This window comes from Austrofundulus limnaeus, unplaced genomic scaffold, assembly GCF_001266775.1.
Source record: "Austrofundulus limnaeus strain Quisiro unplaced genomic scaffold, Austrofundulus_limnaeus-1.0 Scaffold35, whole genome shotgun sequence".
NCBI classification, from domain to species: Eukaryota; Metazoa; Chordata; class Actinopteri; order Cyprinodontiformes; family Rivulidae; genus Austrofundulus; species Austrofundulus limnaeus.
The window spans coordinates 2,869,186-2,878,909 of NW_013952437.1; the positions used below are offsets into that span (position 1 = coordinate 2,869,186).

The following is a 9,724-nucleotide window of genomic DNA, read 5'->3' on the forward strand; positions in this document are numbered from 1 at the left end:
TCCATATATTTAATATTTGTAAAAATGTTTTTTCCCATACAAACAGCAACTTGTTGGTTTAGGAAACCAGAGACAAAAAAAAAACTTAATAGGCAGCAAATTTAAAAACTATTTTATTCTACAAAGAATCTGAAGTACCATTTTTCAACCTAAACAACTCTTTTAAATTTTTGAAGGAGCGTGTTTATGTAGATTAATGTTGGCAAAATATATCTGCTATTTATTACTTGTTTGGGAGAGTAATAATAATTATAATAATAATAATGATAATAATACAAAATTTCTATGTGTTAAACACTGGTGGACAGTAAAATCAGTCCACCAAACATCCAATACCTCAGRTTTATAAAATACAAAAGGTAGATAAGCTGCTATATGAATATGAATGTTTGTATATTTGTGGGTTTTTTTGTTTGTTTTTTACCTGTGGAATAAGTGTCAAGCAAGCAATAATTCCTAAAAAGTACATATTTATAAAAAGCAAGCAGATACCTAAAGTAAATAGTGGTAAACTTGTGTCTCTTGTTTCCAGTGGTCTGCAGTGACACCTYGGAGTGTACCATTGATCTGTGGCACAAGGATGACTTTCATCAACTGCTCATGTTCTTCCCTTCATATTCAAGTAGTGTTGTGTAGCCAGAGTCGCTCATCTTTGAATAGCTTATACCGAAACCAAACTCTCGGACTGCGTCGGGGGTCGGGGGGTTTCTGACGTCACAGAAAGGATGTGTCGCTCTCCGGAGAAGTCTTTTCATAGTTTCACCCTCTTTAACATGCTCATGCTACTTTCCAGTTCATGTCATGAAATCTGTCATGTTCTCATAATAACTTTGTTGTATGTGGTAATATATCATATATGACTTTTTTTTCTACAAAAGTGACTTTCTGATGTTTTCCCCCTCAAATAACAGGCGGCGTAACAAAGTCCTTAAACATGCTCCATTTCATTGAGTCTCTGTCCACTTCTAAAAGTGCAACTTTAGGATCCTTTGCTGGGCTGTGTGACGGGGGTTCTTGTGTCCATGTATGTCTCTTTGCAGGTTTCAGGAAGRTGACAGTTGGCCTGCAGGGACAGCTGGGTCTGCAGGTCCTTCACCACGCTCTCCAGGCTCTGTCGAGCTTCTCTTTCCTGCTGCAGCTCCTGCCTCAGCTGCTCCCGGTCAGCCTCTGCCTGCTGCAGCTGCACGTGCAGCTCTTCAATCTGCGCAGAACAACACACACACACACACACTCAGTGCAAAACATAACGTAGGCTAGAGGTCTGCAACCCTGGTCCTTGTGCTCCAGTTTCCTATATGTTTTAGATGGCTCTCTGCTTCAACACACGTGACTGAAATKAACGAATGATTGACAGGCTTCTGCTAAACTTGATGACATTCTGAGTAGGCCATTTAATTATTTGAATCAGATGTGCTGAAGCAGGGGAACAACTAAAACATGCAGGACAGTGAGGCATGAGGAAAAACAAGGCACGAATTCCTGTAGATTTTGGTGAAATTTGGGACTTGTCAACACTAACAGTGACATTTTCCATGCTCATGTTTTTATTGTTTTTGTCCATAAATACTAGAATAACAGAGATTTTGGAAGAATCGATAAAGATTCAGCCCAAAGAAAAAATTCTTTGTTCTTTTGGCTGTTTTTCTTTTTGCATGGGTCTCCCCAGCGAGTGAACTCGCATGTAACAGTTGTTTTTATGCCAATTTGCCCTTTTGGATGCAACAAGGGGCTCAAACCTGCAGCCTCAGGATTACAAGGCTGGAGCACTGACCACTGAGCTGCTGCGGCTGTAAAAAAACAACCTGTAACTGTTTTAGGAGATTCACTRGCTGTGCTCACAAACAGTTTTTAGTGTCGTGAATGTGAATATTATAAACRTACACTGGCCGAGCATTTGTGTTCCAACATCTTGGCAATTTCTACATTATCAACGAGACATCTGCGGAGAAGAGAAGAGGCGTTTTACCTGAGCAGAGTATTTAACGCGAAGACGTTCAGCCTCACATCCCTGGTCGCACGCCCGCACTTGTCTCTCTCTCTCCAGCTCCCGTTTCAGCCGCCCACAGGACTCRTCTGCCTCCCTTATCTTCCTCTCCCAGTCCACGCGAAGGCGCTCGATCTCCTTCCGCAGGTTGCGTTTGGCTTCGATGGCATCGCGGAGACGTCCCTTTTTCGCCACCTTTACAAACTCCAACTCCTGGCAAAYCATTTTAGAGGGGACACGTTTAAAAAACTAACACCCCCGAAACACCTGAAGTGTGCTGTGATTCTTCTCAGGGAAATACCTGCTGAAGGCTGCGTTTGGCTTGCAGAGCTGCTGACAGCTTCTCCTCCTGCTTCACCCGCATTCTGGCAATCTCCTGCAGGATTTTCTCYCGGGCCTCTTTGGTGTCCGGGCCAGTGCACAACATCTGCCTCATGGTGTCGATCTCTGGGCAGATGCTTTCCGGCAGCCAGGGAGTTAAATCCTGAACGGGAGCGAGCCTCTGAGGCGACAGGGTCTGAGTGATGCTGGTGGGAGCTGTGGGAGGTAGAGCCACAGAGGAGGCGGAAACAGGACCTGAGGAGAGACGCGTGCAGGAAATTTGGATGTTCAGCTACTCAGAAAAAGCATGTTTCGACTTTTGTTTGACACCAGGTGGCGCAGTTGTACTAGAATCCAACTCACTCTCTTGTGACTCTTTTTATTCAATAAAATAAAACCACAGAAAAAATGGTGTCTTATATAAACTAAGTGCGTAATTACATATGTGTTGGTTTATTTTGGTTCCAACTATTTCAAACTTACCATCATCACAGTCATCCACATCGATCTCTCCATCCGTGTCCATGTCCTCCACTCGACCAGCGGCTGCAGAGTGGGGCGGTTTTGTTGACGGCTGTGGACCACCGTTATGCAGCTCTTGAATGGGAATGATTTTAGACTCCCTGCCAGAAATRTGAGCGTCACTGGGATGGAGCAGAGGAGCCATGGGAGCAGATAGGGTTTCTTGATTTTTTAAGCAGGACCTACGTAGACATGTGGAAAAAATACATTTATTTAAAGGTCAGAAACATCCTAAACAGATGTTTTGTGTTTAAAMGTTAAAGATCGGATACAAAAAACTCACCTTTCTGTTTCATTTTGACATGGTTTCTCTTTTTCTGCGGCTTYGGGAGACCAGGGACGGAAAGCAGAGGGCCTCTGTTTCATCTGGACCTGTTTCAGGTCCTGGACAAACAAACAAAAAGAACAACCACCTCAGATAAAACTTTACCACTAAAGCAATAAATCAGCCATGACAAAAGAGAAATCAGCCATGACAAACGTGTTTAAAGGCCTTTCTGTTCAAACAAGGAAGCCACATAAACGATAACGTAACAAAAGGAGAAATAACTTTTGCATCGGACCCTGATGTTTTAATCCTTAACGCCGCCATGGAGCTTACAAACCTTGTGTGCAGACTTGGACAGTGACTGCAGCCAATCAGGTTTCCTGTCTTTGTCAGCAGGCGGAGATTTGTCCAGTTTGGACCTCTTGGGTGGGATCGGGCTCGGCGACTGAGGAAAGAGCAGAATCATCACCATCCTCACAGAGATAAAGTGCACACATTACATCACAGAGTACAGTAGACGTTTTTTTTAAACCACACCTTCTTAAAAAAAAAAAAAACAAGGCTACGCTCTGACTTTAAATGGCATTATTCATAAGTAGGACACAGATTTGTCAGAACATGAAGGGATGTTTTACAATTCTTTCCCACACTAAATAACAGAAGGTCATGGAAAGGGAGAAAATTATAGAGTCAGAGCGAGGCGAAGAGGGAGGACGGAAGATGCGTCTGTGTAAGCGTTCAATCTCTGAGCTTGGCATGTCTGCATGCGTGTGTGTTTGCGCGTACGTGCGTGCGCGAGCAGGTCTTTGAGCTGAGCAGACACTCGAGCCGGTCTGGCTGGCAGCCAGCGAGGCTACATCGCTCCCTGCCAAGGAGAAGAGGCGCCGTCAGGTGGAGCAGATCGACTCCACAAACCGCAGAAACACAGCGAGGCAAAAGGCAGACCCAGACGGAGAGAGGAAGAGGAAAATTAAAGCGATTGCACTCGGTTCTGACAGAAGATGGAGTGGAAGGGTTTTCGAAAAACGCRTTCACAGAACTGCAGAGTCATGTGCAGTTTGAGGGCGTTCTCAAAACCAGAGGGGGGGAAGTATCTGTCTGCTGGAAAACCCTGAAGCCCACAAGCTTTTTCTCAGATATACAGTATCCCTGTGTGTGTGGCAAGCTGCAGGCCCCAGTGTTCAGATGGTTAACCTCCTCCTTGTCAGACTGAGGATATGTTTACCTAGGCAGGCACAGAGGCCAGCACAGACCTGCCTGTCGCTTTCTTACTCACYACAATGACATCCTGCCTGCAAGGATGGCCAACACTCCCATCTCCTCCCGTGCGAGTCAAGAGAAATGATTAGAGCCTTAAAAATCCTCAATGGAAAAAAAAACACACACACACACACTCCTGCGGGGTTACGTGTATTTGTGAAATCCTAATYGCCGCTTAGCTGTAATCACCTAAATATGGAAATGTAACGAGAAAGCCGTGGTTGGTAATGAATCACACCTAAAAGATTTTCTTGCACAAAGCCGGGGTTTGTGTGTTTGGTGCGTGCGCAGCGCTCGTGCAGCTATGAGTGGGTTGTGTGGGAAGGCGCGTGCGTGAAGGGGTGCAGAGACATATGTGTGTGTGGGAGTGTGTGTGTGTGTGTGTGTGTGTGTGTGTGTGTGTGTCTGATACACCGCGCTCAAGGGTGGAGGTGGTAATTTAGGTCTGGCACAGCACACCCGAAAATACAGATAAAGTCTGCTGCAGTTCTAAAACAGTGACTTGAGTTAACGAACTGCTTTAAAAGAAAAGCTTCAGTTTCTTTAATCAGATTTATATCTAACTGTTGGTTTRAAGCAGCACGAGGCGCACATATTTGCCCAGACACTCCTCCACCCGTCTAACCAGTCACCACACACCTTTCACACACAAAGCTTAGTGTTTGGTTTTGCTACTGTAGGTTAAATCTTTTAACCCAGACCTCCTCGGTGCTCAGCAGATGACTCGACCCCGCACCTGCCTGGGTCTCGGCCAGTGGTATTCCAAGAGCTGCTTGCCCTGGTGTAATCAGACTCTGTAATTACTGACGTGACTGCCTTTTTTTTCCCTGACAAAGGATGTCTGCGTGTCTGGTACTATTTCTACCCTGAGGTTTTCAGCTCCAGGAAGGCTCTGAGCAGTAGACATAATAGAGCCAGAAAACAGACACTCCCAGACACCACAAGGGACCTGCTGGCTAAATATGACACTGACCTCACAGGAGAGCAGCCGCACGGGCTTTACTCACCACCACATCATAGACATTGCACGGCCACAGAGACATGACAGCCTCCTCCTCGCACATCTCACTGCCTCGCAGGTCCCACAGGGGCCTGGATCGGACATCCATCCCTCTCTTTCTCCCACACTGAAAGGAGAGGGCGACTTCCTCTGAGGAGTTTGCTTTGGCTGAGTCCCCTGTGGGAACTGAGTCTTGAGTGGGAGGGGGGGGGGGGGGGGGGACCACAGAGGAAGCACTGAGCTGAAGGAATGTGTTCTTGAAGGCCAAGTACAGCCTCTCCTTTCAGACTCCATTCAAGCACTGGCCTTTTCAACTCACTATTGTAGGAAATTTCTTTGAGGAACTGTAATGAGGGAGCAGTTCAAAACAAACCTGTGGGCTAAACAGGTTCTAATAGCAGCTGGGCAAGAGTAGACATGCTTTATTTTTTAATTAGTGCTATATAATGGCATTGCAGCTCAAACATAGGACCCAACTGTTTCCACGCTGGCATGCCTGGTGATAAACACACAGCACGTTGCAAACATATCAATATCTGTTTGAACATCTTGCTGTTTGGCCTGCCAGCTCAGTAATGGCTTCTCGATGTCTTACTGTTTGGTTTGTATTTAACATGAAGACAATCACCATATATATTTATTGATCTCAACGAGTTAACGTCCGTCTTAAAGATGAATGCCATTCGATGTCGAAACAAAATTTATAACAGACCGAATGGGGGCATGATGTTGATTTTATTTCTTTGGGCGGAGCTTCAGCAAACAGTAAAAATACTGGTTAAAGGTTCAGTTTAGTCAAATAACACAACAGTGACAAAACAATGACTCAGTTTTACAATTAGGGTTGAACACACTTTGGGTTGTTGTCACCACCGGAAAATTGTATTTTAGAAATTGTGCAATCTCATGACAAACTGTTTATACAACAGTTTATTTTTGGCAATAATGTGAGCTAAGGAGCAAGAAATAAGACAAATGGTGTGCAGAAACAGAGACGAGTGTAAAACAAGATGGTAATTGAACAGATATGAGTCTAAACAGGTGAAAAAAAGTGTGGTTAAGGTGCGCCCTTTTGGTCTTTCATTGGAATTTTACATTAATTCCGGCTGTCAGTGTTATACTGCAACAAATACACTGCTATGATTTATGAGTTAAAATGAGAAATCATTAATCAGACAATGAAATTAACGTCTGCATTACCTGACATCTTCATTAGCTCATCAAAATACAAACAAAACAGACTCTCAAATGTACTGGAGCTCTTCTTTATACCGCCGTTTTAACGTGACCAACTTTCTCATAACATGGAAGTTTCATAGTGACAAAGTCAGGACAACAAACCAGATGTTGAGTTGTAAGTGGAAAAACTGATGTCATTGTGGTGGTTTTTAGAGCAAAAGGCAACAGAGGAGATGTGCAAATTAGGCTTCATTTGTCAAGTTGAAACTGATACACCAAAAACTAAGTGAAAAAGGGTTTTTTAAAATCTTTGTTTTTAATTGTCGAAAAAAAATGCTGTTTGATTTTGAGAAGAGGTGCAAAAAAAGTTTGTTTTGCAAATTATCCGAGTTAGTGTGGAGAGGGCCTCAGACTAAAGGATTGGTTTTCATACACTAAAATTACTYTCTATATAATAGTAATAATAATAATTTGAAACATTTACAAAAACATGAGACTAAGCCGTTTAGCTTGGCTTAGTCTGTATGAGAAAAGTGGGGGAAAAAAGGGGTAAAATCCACTAACCCAAACAAGTTAGACAGCAAGCTTTTCACATGATGGTTAACAGATGGACTTCCTTTTTGGATTTATACAAGGCTATCAGCTATAGCTCTTGGATGTATGGACCCACTATTGCTATAGTGATGCAAATGGGATTCTGCTCAGGAACAGCACAAACGCAAGTAAGTGTGCCTTCTTTTATGTAATCTTGCTAAATTTTTCATGCTTTTCAGAAGCACACAGTGTGATAGAAAGGCTAAAATGTAAGCCTCTACATCTGTTGTGGCTCTAAAAACACACACACTAATGAAATTAGGAGGAAACAAAAACACGGTGCAACACTCATCTGGTGAGACAAAAATAGTTCCCCCAGATGAACTTCCTAGGGCAATGGTCATACAATACCAACGCACGCTGCAGGATAGGGCAGCATTAAGAAAAGTGCACAGCAACAAGACACAACAGTTTCAGATTACAGCCCCCCCCAGCTCCTAAACCCCTGAATGTAATCCCCAGATCGACGTGTGCTTAGAGGGGCGCTGTCTCACTCAAGGGCACACCAACTGGCACGGCTCTGTCAGGTTACAGCCTTAGTTGGAAGTGAGGGAATACTAGTTTTAGTAACACGATCCGTGCAGTTCGATATAGATAAAGTTGCAGCGATGCCTTGAGCTCTCCATTCAAAATGCATAAATCACATGACAGTCCCTTGATTTATATAAAGCCCCTCAGTCACCTCATGCAGTGACAGCTGGGCTTGAAAACTAACGGCGAATGTCTAAAACACCTCAGAAACTTTATCCCTATTCYACACGGACGCAGCTCCCATGTCCCCTCTAAATCGTAGCTCAATTTATTCATTTACTCACATCGCCACCGTGTCCTTTTTGAGGACATTTTGTTTATGTAGTAAACTGAGTCACGGAAGTATAGTCGCAGAAAGGCAGCCTACCAGGCTTGGCATAAGGCCGGCATTACAGTGGAGCTTATTGGATTGTCCTAATTGTCTTTGGGATTGAGAATTGATGAGGTCTTAGGTGGATGGAGAACAAGCTGCTCTTCCTAAAGGTGGAAAATCTCCTCGGAGATTCACACAGCYTGTCAGCTTCAAGGTAGCAGAACGTAGCGTTAAAGGCCTGTGACGTGCATATCCTTTCAAATACAAAGAGTAAAACAAACAAAAACAAAGCTGGCATTTTTTTCCCTGAATTGGCTCAGCCAAAGTGAAACAGGAAAGTGACCTCAAAGGGGAACTCTTTAAGAAGATGAACTTTCTGGTTTTTGTTTATAAAAATAATATTATTTGAAGTCTGACTCTTCATCTCGCTCTGACATTGACTCAAAATAATCTAAAGAAACAGATTCTGCTCTACATTCTGTGTTTTTAGCATTATAGCAATGCTCTGTTCACATGCTGACATTCCCCTTTGACATCACTTCCTGTTACTTCACACATGAATATCTCAGCAACTGTTCATCTCAGTGGCGTTCATTTCTTTTGCAAAATGTTATTAATGTTATCTTTCAAATAATGCATGATGTTTATTATAAAAATTTGATGTCACAGGCACTTTAACGTAGTGCCTTCATGATCTAATAATTGGAAGAGCAACGCAATTTCTTCAAACACCCTTTAAATTTCTGTACACAATGTTATCAATTTGTATTTTAATGCAACTTTATATATAAAGCACCTTTTAGTAGAGTCATTAGGATCTTACAAAATGTTATGGTGTCAGTTTTTCTGCACTTGTATAAAAAGCAAAGATTAGAGCAAGGCTGTCCAATTCTGGTCCTCAGAGGTCACAATCCTGCATGTTTTGTTTGTTTCCCTGCTCTAGCACATCTGATTCAGTGATTAAATTACCTCTTCAACTTCTACAGAAACCTGTTAACCACCCCTTCATTCAAATCAGGTGTGCTGGAGCAGCAAACCCTCCAACGACAGGGACCCTCCAGGACCAGGCTGGATTAGAGTAATGACGGAGATTTCTTTTCTCCACCTGTGAAGACATATAAACTTCACTTCATTCAATGCCAGTGTGCGTCACATCCAAATCTGGATTAAGACTGATAAAACACACCGAACTCTCTGTAATCCTCTGCTGACAAGTTTCATTTCTGGTGTCTTCATTGTGAAGAACAACAACAAAGAAGAGAAACAGTTCCTGAAAGAGGTCGACGGCTTGTGTGAGCATGAAGCGATCGCCTCACTGGTGAGAGCAAACAAAAAGAGAAATTACTGTACTGGTGGTGAATGAGGAAGAAAAAAAATACAAGAATTCCACTTCAGGCCCAAACATGGCAACCAGAACAACGAGACATGCCTGCCTGCCACTGGATGTTGACAGTGGCGTCGAAATCCCACCCGCCCCCGGAGGATGACCTGACAGTAAACCTTAAACTAAAAGACACAAAACAAGTATCGCTGCAGATGAGTGTTTCATCTTTTAATTGGCACAATCGTTTTGTCTGTGAGATGAAGAAGACGAAGCAGTTAAGACGTTTTGCCAAATTTAGCGGATAGTTTGCACACAGTCGCAACAAGAGGAGGAAATATGAAGCCATACATCTGTGGAAAGACAAAAGGTTACAAACCAGCAACAACACACACACACACACACACACACACACACACACACACACACAC

General features: G+C 43.2%; 1 protein-coding gene across 1 annotated transcript in view; it reads right to left on the reverse strand.

The window, feature by feature from the left end:
- Positions 1 to 95: 95 nt before the first annotated feature.
- skib (v-ski avian sarcoma viral oncogene homolog b) overlaps positions 96 to 9,724 on the reverse strand; it is a 32,042-nt gene continuing 22,413 nt past the window's right edge. The window contains exons 2-7 of the mRNA XM_014006436.1: positions 3,433 to 3,540; positions 3,111 to 3,211; positions 2,789 to 3,009; positions 2,286 to 2,560; positions 1,967 to 2,197; positions 96 to 1,201 (exon numbers count right to left, since the gene is read on the reverse strand). Of these exons, the coding sequence (XP_013861890.1) occupies positions 980 to 1,201; positions 1,967 to 2,197; positions 2,286 to 2,560; positions 2,789 to 3,009; positions 3,111 to 3,211; positions 3,433 to 3,540 (1,158 nt within the window). The 3' untranslated portion in view covers positions 96 to 979. The remainder of the gene's footprint in view (positions 1,202 to 1,966; positions 2,198 to 2,285; positions 2,561 to 2,788; positions 3,010 to 3,110; positions 3,212 to 3,432; positions 3,541 to 9,724) is intronic.